The 27572-nt window shown below is 38.3% G+C and overlaps 1 protein-coding gene across 4 annotated transcripts; it reads left to right on the plus strand.

Annotated features, from left to right (window-relative positions):
- Positions 1-248: 248 nt before the first annotated feature.
- Positions 249-26248, plus strand: LOC129777746 (eukaryotic translation initiation factor 4 gamma 3-like). 4 transcript variants are annotated; one of them, XM_055784207.1, is made up of 4 exons: positions 249-578; positions 675-790; positions 19126-21159; positions 24630-26248. In XM_055784207.1, the coding sequence occupies exons 3-4, from the start codon at positions 19438-19440 to the stop codon at positions 24954-24956; spliced, it is 2049 nt and encodes a 682-aa protein (XP_055640182.1). In that variant the 5' UTR covers positions 249-578; positions 675-790; positions 19126-19437; the 3' UTR covers positions 24957-26248. The 4 variants fall into 4 exon arrangements, with proteins under 4 accessions (XP_055640182.1, XP_055640181.1, XP_055640180.1 ...); XM_055784206.1 differs by having other exon boundaries at positions 249-556; positions 623-790; XM_055784205.1 differs by lacking the exon at positions 675-790.
- The last annotated feature ends 1324 nt before the right edge of the window (positions 26249-27572 follow it).

Here is a 27572-nt window from a genome sequence, read left to right on the forward strand (position 1 = left end):
ATCGACTCGGGTATAAAATAAGAGGTAAAGCATAAGGTGACTTCAAGAATAAAGCGAATGACTTTTTTATCTCACATCACTCGGGGTACAATACAGGGCTTATATTAATTACTAGTGACCTCTAGTTTTCATAGTCAAAACCGATTTTGGCTCACTATTTCATGCATTGCAAAACACATGTCAAAATCGTACTCTACTTTACCATTGCCTCCATCCTTCAAAATTAGCGAAGTGCGCCGGATTACTTTGTACTGTGGATATAGGTGTTAGTGCCTTCGCGCACCCCATCGCAGTCATCGTACGTAGCACGTGAAATGAAAGTTAAAATAGTTGCTTCATTAGTCAAAAGAGGCAAGGAAATAACTCAGAAACTAACAACTAGACCAAAAAAGGTCGGCCTCTGTTGTGTTCTGAGTCTGTTCAAAACTAGTAAATTGTGATTTTTGCGAGGAAAATCGCGAGTGGCACAGTGCACAGCAAAAACAAAAGAGAATTCTTGTCAAAAAAGGCCGTCATTTCCCACAACGAGCGAAAACTGGAATAAGGACGAGAAATCGTAAGACTAAATCATTCACGTTGTACGTATCCGTAAATTAAAAAAAAAATATTTCATTGAATATAGCCAGTAGTTGAAAGCTAGTTTAACACGGCTCTATGCTGTCCTTTCCAAATAGTGTGAATCTGGCCTTCAGAATCATAATTATTGACAACGTAGCAAGTTAGAGCTCAACCAAAAAGTAGCAGCTATCGCAGTACTTGACAACTCAAGACTTCGCTAACCATTGGAAAGGTAGGCATTCGGATGATCCCGTATTTTCGATTTCTTATCCTAGTGGCAGAATGGAAATTGCATAAGACAGCTCGCATTAATTGCCGTGGTTTTCCTCTAACGAAAGGGAAGGTGAAACTAGTTTTTTTTGTTCGAAGTTTACCTTCGCCTCCACTTCATAATCTTTCTATCCTGTGTTGCAGTATTGGTTGTAAACTGCGTCTTAAGCCGAGTTTCAATTTTAGCAGATATGAATCGAATTGTTAGGTTGGAATTTAAAATTTGCAGCGTTAACGTGTCAAGTAGACAGTTCAGCAGCAGAAGCAAAAAAAATTACCTGTTCAGGAAGTAGGCCGCGATGTGCTTGGTAGTAGGTCACATCACATCATTTGTATAATTGTGGAATATAAGTTATATTAACAGATTCGATCGATCATTACTCGTGACATATTTTTAGTTCGATATTATAGCATAGCTGACGCGTGGCTAATGTGATAAAATGCATTCCTTTCACCTTTATGTTAGCAATGACCGTGACCTTGTTCATCGTGTTCCAACCGAACAATTCCTGGTTTAGGACATTTTTCCCGGTACTTCGATGTTTGCCGTTTTGTTTACATTCACACACTTATGATTAAGTTTTATGGAGAGTCCCATATTATAAGTGCAGGATATTATATTTCCCAAAACGGCACGGCTGAAGTCATACCTTGTCATTCGTGAATTCAGATCATATACCCGAATATAAACTAGGGATGGTCCTACAGGAAGTAGAAGACTTTCTACGTTGCCACGCTTCGATTTTGGCAACATAAAATTTTGAGTGTTGCCAAAACGGGCAATGTATTTGTAAATATTTGATATTTAAAATTCTCGATTTGAATAAAAAAATAAGACGGTCCCACACGTAAGCATTTTTTTTTCAAATGCGACGTACAAGCAGAGTTGGCAACCTTCCATTTGGACATTGTCAGATATTGTCGAAACAGCCAAAGGCAAACATTCTCCAGTTTCGTTTGAATTTTTACAGTTTTACACAATTTTTCAATTCTCTTGTAATTTTCATGTTTTTACTCCCCCAAATTATATTCTTTTCTCCCAATTATAAGCATCCTATCTCGCCCCACTCACATCGAAGACTTTTATAACGTTTATCGTCTTTCTCTATCTACAGTGTGCAAAAAATAGTTTATCCACCCCCAATGAGAAAATAGATTTCTTCCAAAAACTCACCAGAAAATTAAAACACGATTAGTTGTTGTTCAGTTTATTATTATTCATGTAAAAACAAAGCCAATTCATGTTAGTTAAAAATAAAAAAAACAAATTCTCTTGCATTTGAGACATGTTTAAAAAGGTAAAAAATAACGCTAAAAAAATATACACCCCTCCGGCTCTCATGGTTTTAGTATTTCATGTGACCACCTCCTGCTTGGTATCGTCGTAGTATCGACTTAACAAGCTTAGCAATTGTTTCCGGGGTGATTTTGTTCCATTTAGTTGAGATTACCTGCCGAAATTGCTGAATGCTTGTTGGTTTTTGCTCCTGGAACCGAATTTTCAAAATAGACCGGAGATGCTCAGTCGGATTAAGGTCGGGAGACTTGGTTGGCCATTCCATAACTTCGATATGCTTTAGCTTTTGCGCAGACTCTGATAGTTTTCGCTTCAAAACGTCCTTGGTCATGATTCCATTGATGAACTGAAGTTCTCCAACACCGGATGTAGCCATAGATCCCCACACTATGACCTGCATAAAAAAATCAATGTCATGCTCAGTTGGTTGAAAATCAATGTTGGTAAAGTGACTCACCATCGCCATGCTTGACTGTAGGCCGAAAACACTCTTTTTTTCCAAACTTTCACCGGTTTGCCGCCATTTTCTAGTGATATTATCAGATCCAAATAGCATTATCTTCTTCTCGTCTGACCAAATCACGTTATTCCAGTCATCACTGGACCATGAAATGTAGTCCTGGGCTCACTTGAATCTTTTTTGATATTTTTGCGGACAACCATGGCTTCTTAAGTGCTACTCTACCCTTACGACTTTTCTTATGAAGACGATTTCGTACGGATTGTTATGTCAGTTGAATGAAAAAACGCTTTTAATCTGTTTCGCAGTTTTCGGAGCTGATAGTCCCCGATCAAGCTCAACCTTCTTCACGATAGCTCTGTCAATTCGGCCAGGTGTTTCTGAAAGACGGCCCGATCGTGAGATAGAATCACGCTTTTTATTCATCTGCACGATTCTAGCGACCTGATCTCTGTGAAGCTGGACAGTATCGGCAATATCATGATAGCTTCTGTCAGTTTCATGATGTTCAATAATCAAATTTCGGATGCTGATCGATATTTGTGCTTTTTTGGACATTTTGCAACAAATAACTTCCAATTATGAATACGAAACTGAAATTTTAAGCGCGAAATCTTCAAGAGCACTAAATGACAGCTAGACACAATGTTTACATTCGAGAAAGTGGCAGAATACACACAAAAACTCTGTAAAACACGTAAATCGTGCTTCACTTTTATTGACATTCGCGCGTTCGAGAAGGCGCACTTGGCAAAAAGTCTTCGACAAAAAGACGGGTGGGTAATGTTGGGGACATAACCGGAGAGACGTAGGACTACACCAAGGGGTGTCCATTATTCGAATATCATGGAGCACAGATCCCAGAATGAGCAACTTTTCATGTACAAAATTACAGAAAAAAATCAAAGGATAAAATAAAACCTCAGCACTCAGCAAACACTCAAACGTTTAGATTGAAATACGAAAAAATTAAAAATTGTCGCGTTTCTGAGACGAACCAGCCCAGGAGGCTGAAAGTCTCAGAAATGAAAATAAAAAAAAAAATTGTCGTGCAAATGTCGTGCGGTGCAAATGTTGCAGGGGTTATTGTTCAGCCGGCAACAAACACATACTTGATGGCAAGCATATCGTAATAGGAATTTACCGTCTGGTATCGTGATATAATTGGGCTTTGCACTCCTCATGAATAACTGTGTTTTACTAGTCAAGTCCTTCATTTGATACCCATATTGATGGGGCTTTGAGAAAATATGTAATCCGCCATTTTGTAACGGTCGCCATCTTGGATTTTCAAGATCATGAAACACACAGTTTTCTAATGACTGCAGAGATAAAGGTGTGTTCCAAATTTCTGATCAACCGGTCAACAGGAAAGGGGTCAAATTTCAATTAATGTACGACGCCATAGACAAACATGTTACATACAAACACTCAAATATATCACAGCTAAATAAAACCGTTTAAAAACTCCAGCATTCTATCAAATCGAGCGAGATTAGCCTCTCCTTCAACCGGCGCGACGCTTCCACCGCTTTCAACACACTTCGATAGGCTCTCCTGCTCCAAATCCCATAGAAACTCCTGTCTCTCACCCTTGCGGTATCGCACCGCATACATCGCCTGCAAATGCAGCGACTTCTCTTATGCTGAAAATCGATCTCAAGATAGCGTCTTTCCTGCTTGGCGTCCGATGATAGAATGTGGTCAAGCCCCACCATCGCTCACTTTATATAGCCATACAGTTAACGTTGTAGCGACCGCCTATATTTATTTATAATCTCTTTTTTGTCTCCCTCCTTCACCTTGTCCATACGTTTCGCCCGTACCCGTGGTTGCTTGTAATGAATAGCTGTTTGCTGCGGGAGCGCAGAAAGTAGGGAATTCTTCCTTCCGATTTTTCATCAATTTGAACTTTCTGTGAACTGAAGAACCGTAATGTGTAGCATATAAACACTTGCTGAGGTTATTTCCGATCAATGTGTGTATTTGGAACCAAAATCCAATCATTAATCGAGGAGGTATTAGCGTTCAAAAACTGAACACTTTTTCACACCGAAATACTGAAATGGGCCCCTATATTGAAAGGTTAGACGTAGTCCTACGTCAAAATTAATAATGGGCCTGACCACGACGCCACTTCACGGTGAAAACGAAATGAATTCTATGTAACCTTGCATACAATTTATTTCGTGTTCACTGTGCAGTGGCTTTCGTGATGGAGCCCGATACTACTTACTGTCATGTTTTTGTGGAAGAGTACCTTGATAATGATCAGGCAAACTCGTTTGTAACACCACCTATGATCAGTCCCAATATCGTGGATGCATCATCCAGTAAGCTGAAGCAGTCTACAGATCCTGGACATGATGGCATTCCCTCCATTATTTTGAAGAAGTGCTCGACAAGCTTGTCTCAAATACTATGTATTTTATTGAATACATAGCATTCAATGTGACATCTTTTCAAAAATATGGAAGAATTCCTTAATTTTTCCTGTTTTCAAGAAGACTTGTAAAAAGGATGTTCGAATTGTGCTGGATTGCATTTCTCATTACTGTTTCATTCATAGTCAAAGAGCAACATTCCTAATCATTCCCAATCGATCCACATCAACGAATTTGATCGTTACACATCTTTAATTACCCTGGCTCTACAGTCGCATCAACAAATCGATGCAATATATACTGACTTTTCAGCAGTTTTCGATACCACCAATCACCAGATAACAATCACCAAACTTCAATGTCATGGCTTCAGCGACTCCATTCTGGGTTGGCTGGGTTGGGTTATCTGACAGGCCGAAAATGTCACTGTAAATTGGCGACACCATCTCTAAGCCCTTTCGGGTTACTTCAGGAGTTTCTAAAGGAAGTCACCTCGGTCCATATATTTTCTTGCTTTACCTTAACTACATCAATTTCTCTCTTGAGTGCCAGAAATTATCGTATGCGGATAACTTCAAACTATACCAGTGAAAACTTCAAACTATTACGAATTCGTTTTTGTTCAGTTTCAACCCCAGTGCCACACTAACTGCTGTCAAAATGTTTTTTTATTCACTCAGTTTCGCACTAGTTCGCCCCGAAAGCTGTTAGTTTTGCACTGAGATGTTTCACGGGTTGGCACACGGGTTCACCAATACAACTATACTGAACTGTCAAGTTTCGAGTATTGTTTTGGAAAATCTAAAAATAAAGACTATGAAAATGGAAAACCTGCTGCTTTTGCTTTTGTTTTATTGGAATCGTAATCCAATTCGGATTCTGATTTTGAATAGTATATTCGAGCAGACGGCATTAAGCTACATGTGCATTCATCGGGAGGCGAAAATAATGATGGATATTCAGGTGGAATAAACCTGCTTTCCAACTCAAAATTATGAATGACAATTTACTTTAACGTATCGAATATTCATTTTATGTGATGAAATAAGAGGTTTTTTCCCGATATCACAGAAACATATTGAACGAAAACTGTGTCTAATGATGATTTTATATTATAATAGTGATTATTTGTGGAACAAACAGGAAATGCATCGACAAAAGGATAAGTGAGTGTCAGAACTACATGTGTTAGGTAATCAAACAATATGAAGTAAAAGTTTTCATTCAAACTTTTATATTTTTACACTGCAATTGGCCCTCTGATCTGATGGAGAATAATTTACCTCCCAAGCACTAATATCACCACCAGACCTCGACACTGTACATTTGTCGTCGCAAATATAAACAAATCAGACTATATAACGCACACCAACAAACCACCGCATTCGTGAAACTGAAAACGTTTTTTTATTATAGAGTCAGTTTGGCACTGACTCAGTTTTAAAAACGAATTTGCTATATATATATATATATATCAGTGATTTCTTTGGGCTTGACAATTTCGAAACTAAAATATGAAAACGACTTTTTCACTTCTTCCTTTATCTTCTGCCAATTTCAATTTCGATTGTGTGTATGCTTACATAACATGTGACATGTACACGATTAAAATTCGGCTCTGTTACAGCTAAAATGCTGATGAACGTAAAATAAACAAAAGGGATAAAAAATAATATAAACAAAATTGAGAAAAACTAAAACTACGCGCGAGTACAGGAGGGTTAAAAACTCTCGAACTACATATTTTTTATTCATTCAAATTGAATTTCAATTTCGCCGAGAAACTCCTTCAATATTTCTCGAATAGACGATATGTTTTTAACCTGAGAAGGTCACAGGGGAAATTCCTGTCGAGAGTTTATCCATTTCTTTCTTTGCGTAATAACCGTGGATAACAGCTATAACAACGGTCCTCCTTATTAGGGACCTCCTGCTCTGGTTCTCAACGGTTTCAGGTTCTTTTGAAGACATGCTGCTATAGAGATCCGTCATTCGCAGGCGGAGTTGGATTACAGTAACATTTTAGGAGTAAAAAAAGTTAGTGTTTTTAAGGTGTTATTTTATTACAAAATGTACCGCCCTATAATTGGTTTTGTGACACCCAACTCCTTTGTATTCTAATTTCGCTACAATATAATTTCAGACAATTCCTGGTGAGTCTCCAACTAGACCCTTCAAACATCACGGTTTTTACACTACTGTGTTTATAATAGTCCCTTAACTTTAACCTTAACGTTGAAATATCATTTTGCGGTCCCAGTTGCAATAAAAATATCGGTTTTCAAGCACCACACAGTTGTAGAAAGCATGCGAAATCAGATATTTTTTGATTATCTTCGACTATTGCACATGCTTTCAAATGTCTGCAATCTTTCCTCTCCCGGTTGCCATACAGAACTGTAGCTCAAGACACTGTTTGAAGTCTGACTTGACGCAGGTTTCGTCGTCAATCACCACGCAATCGAACTTCATCAGACCTCCTTTGAAAATTCATGATATTCTCGTCATCAGATATTCCGCGCGGCGAATCACGTGAGATAGCAAAGTTTCTCGCTTTATTATGGAAGTCACCTTATTTCAGCTTCTTTTGGATAGTCGAGCCGATAACATATGAGGGCACGACTTCAAATCTCACCTAAGTGACAAACTATAGTCACGCCATTCCATTAGTACTTGTATGAGTCGTCGAAAAACATATCTTGGCTGTATTTTTCAGTGACGAATTCAAACGCACGCGTTTATCGACACAACTCGAAACAAAATACACAATTACAATCTCTCTTATTTTGATCGATGAATGACGTGAGATGGTCCGAGTCACAGTATTCCCGAAGACGGAGAGCGTGACTCTAGTTGTCATTAGATGAGATTCGAAATCATCTATTCTTATTCTGTAAATGAGATAACAAAGACACTAGCTTTATTCTAGAAGTCACCTTACTCCTATTCTATACACCAAGCGATACAGAAGAGGGCACGGCTACAAATATTTTATGACAACTATAGTCACGCCATTCGCTTTCGAGAATACAGTGACTCGAGCCATCTCACGTCATTTGCCGTTCAGAATATAGAACAAAAACCACAATACGCTCTTTGAACTGAGTCTAAAATTGAAAAGAAATTAATCTGATAGCATCATTCGAAGAATTCAAAAAAGTACTTGATTGGATTTCTTCGTTATCGAATAGACGGCACGGTCGTTGAATTTATTGCAAACTTGTCGAAAAATGCAATCAGTGAAACTCCATGAAACAATGATGTATACCCGGCGCAAGTCTCATTCATGAGGATATTTACATGCAGGAAAATGGAAGAAAGAAAAAAGAAATTAGATCACCGCACCGAAAAGTGGTATCACAGCTACCACTCATGCAACTGATCGCGAGTGCTTTTCACGGCCTGGCGGTGCTAGCCGACTCGAGCTGCATCCAATTCATTGCACATCACAATACACAAATATTTTCCATCTCTTATCAATAAAATCATGACATGGATCGTTCACATCGCATAACTCATTTTTTGTCATGCAAATCTTCAAAACCAAAACAATTCCCTGATTGTTTGTAACATTTGAGCAATTAGACAACCAAATCTCCAGATCGCCAGAAATGATTCAGAGTTCATATTAGAGCATTTATAAACATGTGCACGCCTACATCTATGGATAGAACACCGCGTAAACCGAGCATAGAACAAACAGTCAACACTGGATTTTCTCGTGTAAAACGAGTGCAATAACCTTGTTGTCCCACAAAATTCATACTTTCAAAATTTGCTGCAGCAAGATAATGGCGGCGAGAGAAATGAGAATGAGTTTCGAGAGTCGAAAAAATGAGATACCAGATTAGATCATCATCAATTTTGGTGGTTGCATTCGACTTATTTTCGTATAAATGTAAACCCGAGTTCATTGAATTTGAGATAATAGCGCATCGAAAGATAGCAGCCAATTTTAAAATAAATTTGTATACTAGTATAAACTTCTACGCACCTATTTGCTTGTTTCAGGTTTTCACCACATTGAAACATTCATGTACCTCGGTCAGTACTAGAGGGGTACGCCCTTGAAATTGACGAACATTCTCGCAGGTGCTGACCCGGTGGCTTATTTTTGTTTATTCATGTATTTCGTCACCATGGCATGATTTTTTTTTTTACTTTGGATATTATTTCCAACCAAAAAATGGTGTTCATAATGATTTGTTTATGTGTTTTCCGCTCATTTATATGAATTCACAGACGTACACTTCACTGAATCATTATATGATCTCGTATGATTTTTATATCATATAAAAATTGCCTGCAAATTGCTCTATAGTTTAAAAATAATTTAAATAAGTATTTAGAACCATAATATTTGAGGAATACTGGTTGTATAAAGTTAGCAACAAGACAATTCAAGAAATAGCTTTTTTAAACGTTTTTTAAACATACAATTCCACACATTAATATAAATTGCATGAATCCCAGCCATGGATGATATCAGAAAAGTTCAATCGATTGATGTCTAGATTGTGTATCTTACTCTCATGCTTACGGTATTTCCTTCAGAAATGTTGGCATGCGTGATTTCAGAATCTTCAACAAAAATGTTAATGCCCCTCATTGGCTCAGAGTTTCTTTTTAATCTATATTCAAATATATTTTCCGAGACAGAAATTTACCGATCGATCGACACGATCAACGACACGATTGTTTCATTCGAAACGATATTGCCAGCCTAATTGAGATTACACATACGCTGCACTCATCTTAATAATATGCTAAACTTGAGTATATTCGTCGAGAAAGTCGAAATGTCATTTCTGATGTCGTGTCCGGAACCTTTGAGCTAAACTTTCGTGAAACAAAATGAACTGATCTCTACGTCAAATCGACAAAATCAAAATAAAATCCTGAATCAATAATCCAAATGATGAACCGCTTTGGATCACATACGATAGTGTAACAAATTAAACATTTTCTCCCATCTAGTTGTTGAACACCGTTCCATTGATGCGATTTGTTAGTCTGCTGTTTTGCGATTTCTGTTATCTGCTATATTTACAAATAGACATCTGTGTACAAAAGTACATCTCGTTACGAATTTGATAAATCACCTACTGACACAACTTCATTCTTTCCAAAACGTATATACATTGTAAACAGCACATTCATGTTTTATTGCCGGCTATCACCATCACATTTTTTTGGAGTGATAGCACAACACACAATTTACTTGTTCGCACTCATTGTAACATTTGGTATGTTATAATTCAATGGGTGAAGTGTCTTTCATATGATATTCAGCAAAGTACATATCAATAGATACCAATTGATTTATTGTAGTTTGAGAAGGGGAAGTGGGGGGTAAACATGGTAAGAAGAACCTTGGGGGTTGTCCACATACCACGTGGACAGAAAAAGTACGATTCTGAACTCCCCTCTCTCCCTCCGTGGACAAGCGTGGACATTTCTTATACCCCTCCCCTCTTCGTCCACTTGGACATTCCTTTTTTTTTTTTGGAGAAAAAATCTATTTTTTTTCTTATTCGTTTTTTTGCCAAGAAAGTTGTAGGGTTGTATCCGAACCATGACCACATAGTTGACGTAGGATTACGTTACGATATTTGTTGTATGTTGATTTTAAATATCTTCGAACAAGATGAGATTCTAGATTCGAACAACATCATCGTGAAATAAACAAGGGGCGAGATTGTGTTACTTGTTATGTTTCAGGGGTATAGCTTGCGATACGTTGAGGAGGAGGGAGGTCCAAAATCCATATTTTCTGGCGTTATGCAATTTGTTAACAATACCATAATGTCGATCTATTCACTATTCTTTTCTTTCTTCAATATTACCCGGAATATTATTTGGATGACATTTTGTATTTGTATGACATTTATGTTGTCTACATTTAGCTTCTGTGCATGGAAAAAAATAATGCTGTAACTGTTCCTGATAATGCGTATACATTCAGCATCTCGAAATTGTTCAGTCATTTCATTTTGAATTTACGAAATGGTCCGCAGTTAATTGCTCTACTCTCGTTTGTGCGAAGCTCCCGTTTTACCAACATCCCAAAATCAGAAAAGTCGCAAATTAACTCAACTCCTAATCACACTTTCTTAAAGCTTACGCTTGTCGAATGTTCATAAATGCTATAGTAAGTGTATTTGATAGTTCAACCACATGGTTGTCGAGCTGTATTTATTGGAATTTATCGACTGATTGTTTGTAAGAAGCTCATAACAGGAACGTCAGACCTCATGTCTCCTCGACAATCTGGCAAGCAATTTTGGAGTTTAACAGGGATGTGCTGTTCCTGACATAGAAGATGACCTTTTGCGGGTGAGGGCTGACTTTGGGAATAGATAACGGTAATCCCATGAATTTTTCATTCAAATTGTTGTTAATTATAAGACTTTTCACCGCCCATCACGATTTTTTACAAAAACGGCGTTTTTTAACGTTTATAGAACGAGTCGCAGATAAAGATGTTATTCATTGTGTTTATTTCGGTCAAATAATGTGGAACCCATACGCCGTAGCAATTTGCTAGCTGCACCAGATGCTCAGGGACGGTGGTTTTTGGATATTTGCAGTGAATCTGTTAATTGACCTGTCGTGTACCGAATATTATTTTTAATGGATTCCGGCGGCACGAACTTTCCGGTCCAACCCATAGAAGAGTATTTCACAAATTACCACATTTCAATAGAGGCCAAAAGGGGGTCTCCGTAGCCACATTGGTTGCGCGTTCGTCTAGTAAGCGATCGATCATGAGTTCAAAACTCAGGGCCCTCATTGACCATCTTTGTGTTGTTAAAGAATAGCTACGTCCACGCAACAATCATCAGCGATGGAGATCGATCCACGGTCGAAATAAGATCGACTCATCCATACAATTGCTCTGCTCTGCAAGACACATCGGGCTGCTGTTCTATAAATAACTCAACAATGATGAATCAACTGTCTCCGCTGTTCGGTGGTCCAACTGGATTGGATAATGGAAGAACAGGAAGAATACTCTTACGCCTAAATGGCTACTGTGTGAATGTACCATATGTAATGGTATAGAAGGAATACTGGCGAATGGCAAGTGTGTAATGTGCTAATTATAGATATGATAACCATGTACACGACATGTACACGATTAAAATTCGGCTCTTTCACAGCTAAAATGCTAATGAGCCTTAAATAAATAAATGGGATAAAAAAAAATAGAGGGCAATAAAGAGCTTCGCTGTAACCCTAACCCTTCTTCAAAGATACGAGCCGTGCACCTTTGAAAGAATTTGTTTTTCGTTTTCCAATTTTGCAAAAGTTTGGAAGTTCTGAAGAGATAGAAACGAAGTGGTTTTTGTATCATGAATAGCGCCCGCATCTAAGAAAATAATGTCGACCGTTTTTTATATTACAATACTAAGCCTGTGATGTTATCTTCATCCTGACGAAATAAATTATCCTTTACTAACAATGAAAATAAATCGATCGCTCACAATTTATGTGCATTAGTTTCAGCATATAGATTTCAATGAGAAAGATCAAAAAGTGAAAAAAAAGATGTATGGATGCCCGACCGGCACTCTCAGAGTCTCTTTACACAGTGTCAGCAACTGCTGAATCGGTCGAATCGATTAGAAACGAGTGCGAGTCGGTTTTGAAAATTACAAATTACATTTTACCTAGTTAAACTTTTTTTTTTGTTTTGACACGGGCCAGTCGCCACATACATGCATACAAATTAGACGTAATGTATTTGAGGGAGTATTCTAGTCTAGAAATTTGAAGAAAATCAAAAAATTTTTCCTTCATATTTCTGTAGTTTAGGCATTCAAGAATATACCCTAAAAAGGACTTATCGAAAATCCTATTATTTACCGAGTTAGAGCCATTTTAGTGATACGATATTCAACCTGGTGTGGTATTTTTCAAACGGTCGCCATTTAGTCAAAAAGAATGTTTTCGACTTGTCCGAGGTTTATGCGATAGCGATTTACTGATTAAGAATCTGTTCGATTTTTTTGTTTCAGACAATAAGGTCTGGAATCGTGTACGCCAAGGCACAACTTTTTATTTGAACCCTCTCACTTCATCAGCTTTTAACTATTCTCGTCATAAATATTTTTTCTTCGTTCAATTTTTGTTTTATTGTTCAAAGATAGATGAACTATTTGTTCATGATAAAATGGATAGAAAAAATATTTTTTGCTTTTTTTTTACGGAGCTCGAAAAAATGTCCGAAATTCGTGTCTCTACACTAGAATACCCCCTTAAAAAAATGTGTCCACGTGGAAATTATCCTCTCCCCCCTCACCGTGGACAAGCGTGGACATTTCGTGCTCAACTTTTTTACTATTGGTTGCAGTCAGCTACTGGGCATTCCACATTTAGCGATTTGATTTTCGCTTATAGAGTAAGATTGGGCGATTGGGAATGATCGACGAAAATCGGTTGGTTGTGCCGTGGCTTCAGACAGGAATGGTGATAAAAATTCTGGGGATAATGTTTACAAATTCAATACGAGCAATGATTAAACTAAATTGGGATGCGGTGGCTGCGCGTATAACGCAAAATATCTGGCTGCACTCGCTTCGGGCTCTCACACTTACACAAAAAGTGACTCTGCTAAATAAGTTTGTGTCATCGAGAATGTGGTATCTAGCATCAAACATTGGACCGAATAATGTCCACATAGCAAAAATCACGTCTGCTTTGGGGTCATTCTTGTGGAGAAGTCTACCAGCACGTGTCCCGATGCAGCAACTAGCGCGTAGTAAAGAAAACGGTGGATTGAGCTTGCAGCTACCAGCGTTCAAATGCAAAGCGCTGCTCATCAACCGACATCTTCAAGAGGTCGACTCGATGCCATTTTATAATTTCATGCGAACTCGATGAAATCCTCAGATAGCAAATATGTCTTGTCTAAGAGAAATAGTGAAACAAGTACCCCTCCTTCCACTTTCACTCCAACAAATCCCATCCAGTGAGCTGATCCACCGTTTCTTTATTGAGAAAACAGAACTTCCAAGAGTGGAAATAAATTACCCAGCAACGAATTGGCGTCGAGTGTGGAGAAATATATCGTCGACAGGACTATCCTCGAGCCAAAGAAGCTCAATGTACCTTTTCGTGAATGAAAAAGTGGAACACCGAAGACTGTTGAACATCATGCAGCGTGCTCATGGATCTAACTGCCTTCACTGTAATGCGGCAGTGGAGACTATTGCCCACAAGTATAGTGAGTGCCCGCGTGTGGCAGCAGCGTGGATCTTCATTCAACGAAAGTTATCTACCGCACTTGGCGGTTGGCAGAGACCATCATTCGATGAAGTGATGCGTCCAACACTAAAAAATATTGAACACAATAGACGGAAAATGTTCCTAAAAACAACAATAAATTATGTTAATTTCGTGAATAAGGCTGACAATAACGTTGATGTGAATGCTTTAAACTTCTATTTAATCATAAATGAATAAGGTTTTATTTTTAAAAAGCTGAAATAATTATTGTATGAAAAAAAACATGAAATAAACAAAACTATGATCATAAAAAAAAAAAATCTTTAGAAAAAGATTGATCTTGGTAAATCGATTTTCTTAACGGCGTAGGGATCGATTCACTGATCAAATCGGTACCCGAGAATCGATCTTTGAATAATCGAATGCCTTTTCCCATTTTTTTTACTGTTTATTCTAATAGGAATACCGGCAAGTTTCTTGTTTTTTTTCAAAAATTAATGCTTTATTCTGCAAAAATGGTTACAAAATCAATATTGAAAGTATTTCCATCGCTAGTCACAACTTTTTCCCATCTTTCTGGCAATTCACGGAAAGTTCCCTTTGCGGAAATAATCGGCCGGTTTGTCGGCTAACCACGAATCGATCCAATTTTTGATTTCATCAAAATTGGAGAAGTGCTGGTCAACCAGGCCATGTTGCATGGATCGAAAAAGGTAGTAATCGGACGGAACAATGTCGGGAGAATACGGCGGGTGTGATAGGACCTCCCATTTCAGCGTTTCCAAGTATGTTTCGACCGGTTTCGCGACATGCGGCCGAGCATTGTCGTGCTGCAAAATAACTTTATCGTGTCTTTACTCGTATTGTGGTCGTTTTTCCTTCAGTGCACGGCACAAACCCATCAATTGCTGTCGGTAGAGGTCCTCCGTAAAGGCGCGTCCACATTATGCCGAATGATGCCGATCGATCTGTGCCAGGCGGCATATTCGATTGTGGACGCCCCATCGGGTGCACGAAGCCGAAGTCCCGTCCGATGCACGAAGTCGTCACGAACACACAAAGCACAATGTCGTCAACGCTAATTTACTTCGTTTTGTTTTGGTTCGACTTTCTCGAACCGGACCCACTTGTTTCGGGTTGGGTTCGGTTTGATTCGAGTCGGTTTTCGGCACGTCGGCAAGCCCGGGCGGTACGTCCACATTTAGTAGGCTTTACCGGGCGGCCAAGGCAGATTGGCGTAATGTGGACGCGTCTTAATGGTTTCATTCGGTTTTAGCAGCTCATAGTATACCACTCCCAGCTGGTCCCACCAAATAGACAGCATATCCTTCTGGCCAGTAACGACTCGATGCAAAAAACCCTTTCTTTTATGCCGTTGGAGCAGTTGTTCGCACGTGAAAAAACGGCGCTCGACGTCTCGTGGCTTCCCAATGTCCTATCTTTCGGATCATTCCCATTGCTTTTAAACGATCGGATATAGTTTGCTGAGCTACTCCAAGTGTATCTGCAAGTTCTTGTTGCGTTTGTGACGGATCTTGATCGAGTAAAGCCTCCAATTTTTCATCTTCAAACTTTTTTGGCGATCCGAAACGTTCTTCGTCATCCAAGTCAAAATTATCACTTTTAAACCGTGCAAACTCAATCTGGCACGTTCGCTCAGTTGTAGCATGGTCACCATAAACTTCCACCAAAATGCTATGACTTTCCGCAGGCTTTTTCTTCATATTGAAGTAATCAAGTAACACTCCCCGCAAAACACTCGTTGGTACGAAGTTCGACATATTCGAAGTGGCAAAAAACTATGTTGTTTATGTTTCAACTTTTTGACATATACTGAAAAAGACGCGCAATGACGGTAGCTTTCCAACGAATGTCTGGAAACTTGTTTCACTGAAATAATAGTCAAGTTACGCCATCTGTTGTAAAACCGAAGAAACTTACCGGTACACCTAATATATACAGGGTTTTCCAACTTTAAATTCCGAAAGTAAATTGAAATAAAACACACTTAGAATTCGAATTTGGATGAAACTTTTATTTCAAATTAAAGTTTGGTTTATGCCATTATGTGTGAAATACAACATCATTCAAATGTCCACCTAGGGCTTCCTCGCACACCTTGATCCGGAACAGGTAATTTTCGATGACTTTTCGGCACATATGGGGCGGTATCTCGGTCATAACTTCACGAATGTTGTCTTTCAAATGTTCAAGAGTTTGCGGAGAGTTGGCATAGACACGGTCTTTCGGGAGTTCGGTATGAGCAACGTACCGGGTAGGATGTGTTCATTTGTGTTTTTATTCGTTTCGATGATAGATTCCAATTGAAATGTGTTAAAAGTTTGCCTTCTGCCCTTGTGAATTGAAGTGAGAATTAAAATTATGGAAAAATAATCAAAGTGATGAAATCATAAATCGGGCGGAACCATTTTACGCTTCGTATAATTGGAGAAAACTCTCTTAGTTTTCGGTGTGCTATCTTACTCAATCGCGTGTGAACGATATTACGAAGCACAATTCGCATGGCTTAGTCAAATTGATCCAGACAATCTACAATATGAATGCCATTTTAAATGAATGTGAAGTTTTTGTATCGTAGCGCAAATATAATATTTGTGATAGATGTAGAAAGTGTGCATATGAAATGAAAAATCATTCGCCTCCGTCACTTTTAGCTGTGAGGAAGTAGCTTTTAATTGAGACTCTCCCGAGAAGAGATAAAAGTAGATCAGAGAAAGAAAATGGAGCGATAATAGTGGAGTGCTGGGAGAATGTTTATGTGTGACAGCGAGAGCGATTTCCGTACTGGGAGTAGAGCATCTATGGTCGTGAGGTTTTTTAATGCCATTATGATGAGAGTGAGCGAAGGGTTGTAAGTGGGAATGCAGTAGAGCAAATGAAACGCGGTCATCGTCCTCGCTCATCATGTGTAGTTTTTTCCTCTTATTATTTCTTATGCATGTGTTGTGTTTGTTTGTGCGGGGGCTTTTTTTTCTCCGCTCATATGGTGGCACTCTTTTCACTACACTATGCCGCTCTCTGAGAATGGCGGCCTCGCAAAGCTAAGCCAAGCTAACACATTTAGGGTTGTTCATGTTTTATTCGTAATAATTGACGGTAGTTGCTTCTACATTTGACTTCCCGCAACAATAGTGTAGTGGGGAAATGTTGCTGAACAGTTCAAAATATTTAAGGTATATAGTCTAACATGGTCTATCATGTCTTTGCAATTCGCAATTCGGGCGTCGGCCTCCGTTCTCTCCTGTTCAGTATATAATTTGATATGTTTAGTATGTTTAGTATTCCAACAGGCTTTCAAAATCTTCTATTCTTTAATTCTTCACCGAGTATATCTACATACGATAAATACTAGAATATATTAACCCTTTGTCGTTTGTCTGCTCTCAGCCACCATATCAAGGAATCATACTCCGACCGAAAAGGGTTAATATAATATCTTACATAAAATATATCAATTTTACAGGTTTTCCTTCTCAGGATACCTTTTTAGGGTTTTTGTTTCATGGAATAGTCAATCACATTTACATAATCACATCACTTACCGCAGTGAATCCTGATTTTTCTTAACCATTCCCACTAACAACTATCCCTTCCATGATAAACGCTAGGGAACCACGCTATAGAGGCGACTCTTCTGGCCTTCGGGCGGCGAATATCATACTAACATTCCTTCCCTTCCCCTGGTGACTGTAAGGACGTGGCCGGCGTCGTTATTGACCATTTAAAGCTCGAATCACCGAAAATTGCACAACGAGAATGATTTGCTAGTCCCAAGCGTCATTCTGTGTGTTCTTTGTGCAATTTGGTTGGTTCAGGTCAATCACGGAGAGCAACTACGAATTGTACAGTCTACCCAAGCTCAAGCTCAAGCTCAAGCTCATACTATTCTGTATCAGATTAGAAGGCCTGAGGTCAGTTTTAAATTTTTACTTGACGTTATTTAATTACTTGAAGCTCGTAGTATTGACTTAACCAGTTTTCTTTAAATTTTCCGTTATCGCAGCTTAACACATATCTTTATGATATAAAATGCTCTATTATGTAAATCGAATCGAGAAGTCGAGGCAATTCCTATCACTATTACACCGAACAATATTGTATTTTGTAAATCGAGATAATCCTACCGAGCCGAGTTCTTGTTCGAACTTCATGTGTTGCATATATTTAGTCGTTTCTGAAATGTTCACCAAAGGAAAATATCAGGGACGCAAAGCAAAACAAAATAATTCTCTAAAGATATGCAACAAGCAATCCAATTAACTCGAAAAATTATGACACTTGTACCGATAACTTACACTCGGTCGATGCTATCGACTTTTTTTCGGTATCTATAGTAGTGAAATAGAGCTAACGAGCAAATTTATCTGTTCGACTTACAAGATTCTTCAATGAAAATATTTCCCGACCAGTACGGATCAAATTCGAAGGTCCCGGTATGAATGTGACGCTGACCGTTCGAGGACGATGACCACTAACGGGCATCTTGGACTCTACAAATCTGGCATTACCTTTAGATTTTAAGTATTTATTTTGACTTAACGTCTTTACAACATGGTCTGATTCACAAAAAAACGGATTCAGGGCATCATCCAATCGCCAGGTCACTGCAGTATCACAAAACCCTATGCTTTCAACATTCAACAGAACCCAGGGTATCAATTTGACTAAAAGTCGAACACACTTGGCTCATAGCTTTCCTTAAAGAAGCCTATCTGTACACAAAATCATAGCCTAAGTTTTAAGACGCATTTCAAACACTGAAACACTTCACACTTCATTCGTGATAATTCGAACTCAACAAAAATCTTCACACTCCTAAAAATTGGGTGGTTATGAATTGCAGGGTATTTACGTATTGAGGACACCCGATTTATTCCATTTTTTCATTTCTCTTTTTCTTCCAGAACTCAACAACGCATCATAATACTGCCAGATCTACACACCTCGTCACTACTCGTCGCTAGCCTAACTCGTAGCAAGCGAGGCCATATTTCAGTGAGATCAGGTTCTCCAATCCTGCCATCGAGAACTTAAGTGCGAATGAAAAATCGTGATTTTTTTGTCTTTACACTATTTATATAACATTTTGTAACGTATATCAGGAAATCCAGTCTAGTTAGTTCTAAGTAAATTTCAATTGCAATCAAGCTCGCCAATAACGCCGAAACACGGAAAAACCATCTGAATTGTAATTTGTCCAAAAAACACTGCCCAAGATGGCCGACGTCATCAGCGATCCGGTAGTGGAAAGCCAATCTGGGCAGCCCCAGGAAGACAACAATAATCAAATCGATTTTACTAATTCTGTCGCGAAATTGAATGTTAACGGAGATTCCGATCATCAGCAACAAGATGATACTGAGGGCAACAACAATTACATTTCAACCAATAATAATACTGCTGATAGTAATAACCTTGATGGCAGCCACAAGTCGATAGGCATACGCATTCGTCGAACGTCAGAGAAAATGTTAGGAGAAGAAACGGGTGGACGCAAGAAATACTCATTGGATCAACTGTTGTCTCTGAAGGACGCCGCTATTTGCAGAGAGAAGCCAACAACTATACCGGATGGGTGCAAGTCGATTCTCAAATCGTTTCATCATAATCCAATGATGAGCACAAATTTTGGCAACCAGGATAATTCGCTGCTGCCAAACTTCATGAAGGGTGGTATGGATAGTGGCGGCATGATGGGTAATCGGCCGTTGCCGGTGAAAAGGGCACCTTACCAGGGGCGTCTGTCAGCCAAGGAGATGAGATCTAGTGGTCAAGATGACGTGGACGCCGGAATAATCAAGGTCAACTTGAACATCACAGAGGAAGTTAAACTTCGAGAATCAGCCAACGCATGGAGGCCCAGGTTCCTTCAAAAGCAAGAGGAATGCGACGAAGTCACGAAAAAAACTAACGAACTGCTGAAAAAGTTTCGCAGTGTGCTGAACAAACTGACGCCAGATAATTTTAGCGTTCTTGTAGAGCAAGTGAAGACGTATGAGATTGATTCCGAGGAACGTTTGGATGGGTGCATTAAAATTCTTTTCGAGAAGGCAATTATGGAGCCCAATTTTACGGACACTTACGCACAAATGTGCAAGGAACTAGGAACTATTATTAAAATTGAAACGAATGACAACCAGCAACCTAATTTCAAACGAAAACTAATTACTCAGTGCCAACGTGAGTTTGAGAAACATCACACGGATTCAAAGCAGAATGGCAGCGAGATGGAAAAATCGAAAACAAACTCAGAAGAGGAAAGAACTGATGAAATCGATGAGCTTCAGTATGAATTAGAAGAGAAGAATACCAAAATTCGGAGGCGAGCTATGGGCACAATCCGCTTTATTGGAGAACTTTTCAAACAGGAACAGTTGACATGTAAAATTATGTACACGTGCATTAACATATTACTGAGCGAAACCATGCTGGACGAGGAGTCTCTTGAGTGTCTTTGCAAACTGCTCACAACGATTGGAGGACGAATGGAGAAAGATCCCGTGCAGGATTCACAGGGTTTGCAATATTGCTTCTTGCGCTTGCAGGAGATCGCAGATAGGAAGTCCACACTGCAGGTGTGCAATCGAATCCGTTTCATGATACTTGATCTGATCGAACTGAGAAAAAATAACTGGCAACCCAGGAGGGTGCAGGCGGCCCCAAAAACCATGGAAGAAATCCAGAAAGAGGTTGAAACGGAAGAGAATAAAAACAGAATTCTGAACTTTGTGCTTTCCGGCCCTGGGCGTGGAGGAAATAACCGTCAAGGCGGTGATCGCGATCGCGATCGTGATCGTGATCGCAATCGCGGTGGGGATGGCGGAAGTGCGTCCAAGAATAAACAACGCTTCGTAGATGATGACGGATTCATGCAAACGGGATCAAATAAAACGGCACGTCCACTGCCAACATTCGATCCTAAAAAATTGAACTTAACGGTAAGCTAAAGCAGGTGAGGCATTCCACCAATCCACACGAAACCATTTTAACATATTTTTGATTTAGTTGAAACCTTGCCGAATTTTTCGGCACTAGGTACGATGTCATTTTACGGTACAGGTCGGACTCGATTATCCGGCGTATTTTATTTTTGATTTTCGGAAATTTAAAATAATTTATATAATAATCAATAAGGGTATAAATTAAAGGGCTTGGCTAGTAGAACACTGTCCCATTTATTTATTGATTAAGCTCATTGGCATTTTAGCGGTAACAGAGCCGGGTTTTTAATCGTGTACATGTATTTATGTTTATGTTTCTATAAATTGTAAATTACACAGTATGTAGTAGTAGTCATTCAGACGTTAGGTTTTCTTGTTCCATTACACTATGGTAAACTACGTAGTAGTAGCCATTTAGGCATAAGGGTATTCTTTCTGTTCTTCCATTGTTCTGCAGACCGAACAGCGGAGGCAGTTGATTGTTGGGTTGGGTTATTTATGTTGAGTTATTTATAGAACAGCAGCCCGATGTTTATTGCAGAGCAGAGCAGTTGTATGGATGAATCGATCTTTGTTCCACCGTGGATCGATCTACATCGCTGATGATGGTTGTGTGGACGTAGTTATTCTAAAACAACACAAAGATGGTCAATTGAGGGCCCTGAGTTTGAACTCATGATCGATCGCTTAGTAAGTGAACGCGTAACCAAGTGGCTACGAAGACCCCCTATTTTTTTTTTTTTTTTTTTTTATCTGTATTATAGTGATTTTCAACTCATTTGGCTGGTTCGTCACTTTTACTTCCATTTTTGGAAGAATGTCGGGAGTGAGAATTGAACTCGTGACCTTTAGCGTGAGAGGCATGGATGTTACCACTACGCCAGATCGCCTCCGAGACCCCCTAGTAGAACACAGTTATTTATGAAAAATGCAAATCCAAGACGGTGGTCACTACAAAATAAAAATACATAGTCGACCATTTAGTGGCGGTGACCTTTCTGAATTTATGATGTTTATTATGTTTTGTGTTCTCCGAGTCAAGTCATTTAGCGACGGCCAAATTGAATTTTTCAAGATCATGGAACACGCAGTTTTATAATGACAGTAGAAATAAAGGTGGCAGATCAATCAGTCAACAGGAACGGGGTCAATTTTCTATTAATGTAGGACAACCCTATAAACATTGAAACATACATATAAACAGATCAAGCTGAGTGAAATCTCGCGTAACTTTTGAAAAGGTCCAATGTAACATTTTCGTCAACTCGAGAAAAACGAAGTTGAAGAGCCGAACATTATTCGTTGAATTATCTCAAAAGGTATCGATCTTTATCACTACTTTCACCACTAGCAGTCAATAATAACTCTGAAAAACCTATCGTAACTGTTGTTTCTTGATTTGAGCTTAAAGTTGAAGCGTCGGAGCGAAAAATGTTACATTGGACGTTTTGAATGCCCGCGTTTGCACATTGGACATATTGTGTTGCACGATAAGAGTTTGAAACTAACTACTAAACAACAATCCAAATATCAGCATATCGTTCTAAAGACAGATTATCATTGTTTTCACTCGTTGAATAGCACTGAAATCGATAACAACACCTGAAAGAAACAAAAACTCAAAACGACCGAAGTACGACTTCGTTTTGTTTTGACTGCTTTATTACTTCGGACTTTTCGAGCGTCGGAGGAAAGTGGCGTCCGAAGTAATAGCCGAGTGCTCAAAATCCGAATATGTACATTGGATATTTTTTGTATCGGCGATACAAAGATGAAGAAGATAGATACATGAACGATTGTTTTTGTAATGCATTCAATGATTGAAAACTAATAGCGTGCATCCTTTAACTCTATTTGTTCACATATTTTACATAGGACTTTTTCAAAAGTTGCGCGAGAAATCATTTAAAAAGTAATTAGTAATCCATTACCTGCTATGTTGTACTAGTCAAACACTTTCATTATATATATACCACAAAATGACGCCATATATATATATATATATATACATATATATATATATATATATATATATATATATATATATATATATATATATATATATATATATATATATATATATATATATATATATATATATATATATATATATATATATATATATATATATATATATATGGCGTCATTTTGTGGTGCGAACATTTTGGATATTTTTCATAAATAACTGTCCTACTAATCAAGCCCTTCCATTTGATATCTATATTGATGGGATTTTGAGGAAATATGTACATAATTCGCCATTTTGTAGCGGCCGCTATCTTGGAATTTCAAGATCATGGAATACGCGGTTTTATAATGACACCAGAAATGAAGGTGTGTTCCAAACTTCAGATAATAGGTCAACAGGCAGGGGGTTAAATTTCTATTGATATGGTACAGCGCTACAGACAAAGTAACAAAGTCACAAACTTACAAACGGGTCAAGCTAGATCAAACTGTTTAATAAATAAGTGCAAATCATAATTATATCTACATAATTATGTCAAAAGGATCTATTTTTCTTTGATCGATTCTCTTCATCTACATTCTCGTTCATTGTTGTTGTTTCCATGCGGTGCCAAAGATAGAGTGATGTATGAGATATGGAATACTGGTGCTGGTGCCAAAAGTATATAATCGCCTGTAGCCGAGGGTATGCCAATTGCGAAAAATGCCACCGGAACAGCGTTAGAGATGTTTTTTTCAATGCATTGACATGAAACAAATTGCAACATACGATCAGCTTGTGTATAGTTCGGCGAGAACAGAATTGAATTATCAATCAATTATCGCCAACTGATTTTACACCAAACCATTTTACTAAACAGTTATTTCTAAAAATAATGTTCGAAGTCATAAAGAAGTGAATTGAACAAAACAACAGCGTAGTTCTACGTCAACAATGCGGTCGTGTCTTGCACACAACCTTCTATAACTTTTTTGATAATGTTATTAAAAAAAATTGTATATTTTTATAAAAAACCAAACAATTTCCTACATTTCATCCTCTGACGAGCTTCTGTAGGTATAATGGTAAAAAACATGCCATAAAAAATCATTTTTCATTTGCACAAGATCAAATAGAAAACCACTTGTTTGAGACAAGATAAGCTTTATTGTTTCAAAAATTTAGATATTTTAAAATTTTAAGTGTGTACTTTTTCCAGAACCGCAAGATTATAATCTATAACTTTGCCTGAGACCATTTCGATCAATTAACCCGTTTTGGCGTTATAGTTTATTTTCTGAAATGATACCATTGTATAAGCCCTTTTTAAAAATTAGTTGTGATCGTATTTGAAAAAACTTTGAAAAAATAAAAATTGGCATCATACCTAGTGCCGAACAAGTTGGAACAGCTAAATAAAAAATATGAAATTATTTTTTTTCGAAAATTCGTGTTGATTGGTGGAATGTTTAGAACTACGCTGTTGGGCCGATTTTTAATCATTGTCTTATCTTTACAGCAAAAATCTCCTGAAATGACTCGTCTGGGATCGGCATCCATGTTCCAGTGCTGGGGAAAGAATAACGCATTCGCAACTCTAAACGATGAACAGCAGAGTACACCACCGCCCAGTTTCTTCGGCCCAGGAGGCATTGGGAGTGGAGGGTCCGGAGGAAATAGCAGTCAATCGTCTGGCGGCGGCGGCGGTGGCGGTGGTGGTAATAAAGGTGGTGGAGGTGGTTATGGTGGAGGGAACAAAAAATCCGTTGGAGGTGGCGGCGGTAGTGGTGGAGGCGGAGGCGGTAAGAAGCCACTTTATTATGGAAGAAATAGCAGTCGATTCTGATAATAGGCCGAGTGTTGTGAAAACATGGACATGGATCAGTTTAGAAGTTTATTTTCTAATTTTTTAAGATGGTTTTCGTTATATATTTTTGAGAAGATAAAACGACTTAGAATGAAAGCAAACACGCCTTGTTCTATTTCACATACCGGGCGAAACCCTGCTGCAATCTGATTATCGAAGTTTGAAAGCACAGTTTGTATCTTCTATATGGAGTGAGCATTTTGCTGGTCTGATTGCCAAAAATGCCACTTGTAAGGGTGCATCTAGTTTAAAACAGTAACATTTTTGTTGATAGATTTTTCTTTTGTATACTCTCACAAATATCATTTTTATATACCGTTATTTAGTACGATGAAATTCCTATACAAGTTTATGGACTCAACAGAAAATGACGCTGTTCTGCGATTAACTGTAAAGCAGTGAAGCAAATTGTCGGTAGTGTATAACAGTTAGTTAGAATTCACAGTTCATAAATAGGAGCCTCACTAGTGACACAATAACTGAACAGCCAATATTACTAACTGAAGTTCCTTTTTGCAATATTTGGTGAGCTGAGAACGTGAGAAACATATTGAATGCTGCAAAACTTCTGCAGAGACTTAACTGCGAGAGAATCACAACAAATAATAATACGAACAATGAATGTAGAAGGGCAAGAAAAATGAGCGTGAATTGAGATTAACAAACGAAAAAAAAAATTGAATATATATGTATGTGATTAACAACTGAAACTGAATTATAGTCAAGGTATGCTAATCGTTCAATGAAATTAATCTGGCGAGTAGAAAAGCTAATCAATGAATAGATTACGATAGTTTGTCATTCTTGTCGCCAATTGATGCGCTGTAGTGGAGTGGAATAGTCTAGAATAGAATATAATAGAAACGCAGTGAAGTAAGATTGGAATATCTGGAAAAGTTGGTGTTGGAAGTTACACAACCAAGACCTTCAAGACATGCTTTATGGGAGCGATTTAAATTTAAAAGTTATTAAATATAGGAAACATGATACTACCTTAAGACAAGCTGCGGGAAAACAAGTATTCATGCTCAACACACAGATAGATGGTTTAACCATATTGCCGACAAATATGGTAAGCCCTGAAACAATATAGTAAATAATAAATTTTAAAATTAATATTCTTTAGATATTGAGATGGGGACATATAGATACTTTTACCATTGAATTGTGTAGAATCACGTGTATCTTTTTTTCTAGTTATACATAAATCAACGTATAAGCAGTTATGTAAAGAAGGGACAAGAAAGAATCCATTATCCTGGAGAACCAAACCAATGGATGTTTTATTTGTGACATCCTAGAGGTAATATCACATCACCGGCTCAGCTATACTGATTGAAAAGAGATTTGTACAGCATTTTTTTGCTTAAAACATGAACAATGAATATAGTAAAAAAGTAAACAATTTGACGATTAAAATGGGTATGTTATTTCGATTCTACTAGCCACTCGTTTTCCCCCACAACGCAACGTGCAATTTTGTTGCCTACATACGGGCGTTAGCTCACATTGTAAGTGTATGCGTATCACGAGTTATTGTCCATTTTTCGGACAAACAAGCATTTATAAGTTGGCAGAATCATTGGAGGGATGATCTTGGAAGATGGCTCTACTCTATTATCCTCAAAGTTCAATTAATTCGGGCTCAATTCACGTCTTTATCGTGTAGGTCTTGCTACTAACAATTTATGTAATAGTGGTCCAGGATGTCATAATATCGAGCATGATGTTTGGTTATGTAAACAATGCAATTAATGAATACTGGCTGCTGATTTAGAAGTTCGATAGGATATACTCACGCATATCAGATAATGCTAGCTTGAGTAGTCGCAATCTTAAATCTATGTTCCTGTGAAACACCTTCGAGAGCATTCTATGTCACGGTTATAGCTAGGACTGCTATCAGAATGAACAGATTTAGATCTCGGGAAGTGAGTCTTCATCAGTAAGTCCAATACTTCACAAAAATTTTGTGAACGAACCGTCGTCCTTTTAAGGGAACCTAGTCCGTTCGAGTAGTCTTTTGCAAGAGTCTTGCAACGATTGGGGTACTTTCAAAGCTTTCGTAGTTGTTTACCCAGGATTTTAGATTGGATCGTCTCAGTTCCCGGCTATATTCGGTTAGGGCGCTCCTGTATTGAGACCAACCCGAAGTAATTTTAGCTCTGTTGAACAGTTTCCGCACTGTTTTGCGAAGCCGCTCGAGTCTTTTGTTCCACCAAAGAACGTTTCTTGTCGAAGAAACTCTCTTTAGTGAACAATTACTGTTATAGACAGTAACTATCGTATTGTTTAATTCTTTTGAAGTTGATTCAAGCTGTTGAATCGACCTTATTCTTATACTGAGAATTTTAGACTCAAATTCAAGTGAATATCCTTCCCAGTTGTTTTTTTTTTGGATCACGATATTCCCTCTGTACTGTCAAGCCTCCATCCCATTCAAAAATAATGTGTCTGTGATCAGACAAGGACGCCTCTTCCGAAACGTGCCAGTTGTGTATTTTCTCAGAAATAACCGAACTGCACTGTGTTAGGTCCAGGACTTCTTGTCTGATAGCGCTTGTAAAAGTTGGTTCATTCCCTTTATTGGCAATG

Source organism: Toxorhynchites rutilus, chromosome 3 (genome assembly GCF_029784135.1).
Source record: "Toxorhynchites rutilus septentrionalis strain SRP chromosome 3, ASM2978413v1, whole genome shotgun sequence".
Classification (NCBI taxonomy): domain Eukaryota; kingdom Metazoa; phylum Arthropoda; class Insecta; order Diptera; family Culicidae; genus Toxorhynchites; species Toxorhynchites rutilus.

Bases quoted from the DNA above. Each gene is read 5' to 3' on its own strand.
- LOC129777746 (XM_055784207.1), top strand. From the start codon at position 19,438: ATGGCCGACGTCATCAGCGATCCGGTAGTGGAAAGCCAATCTGGGCAG. The intron at 21,160-24,629 runs GTAAGCTAAAGC...TTATCTTTACAG, and splicing joins CTAAAAAATTGAACTTAACG to CAAAAATCTCCTGAAATGAC.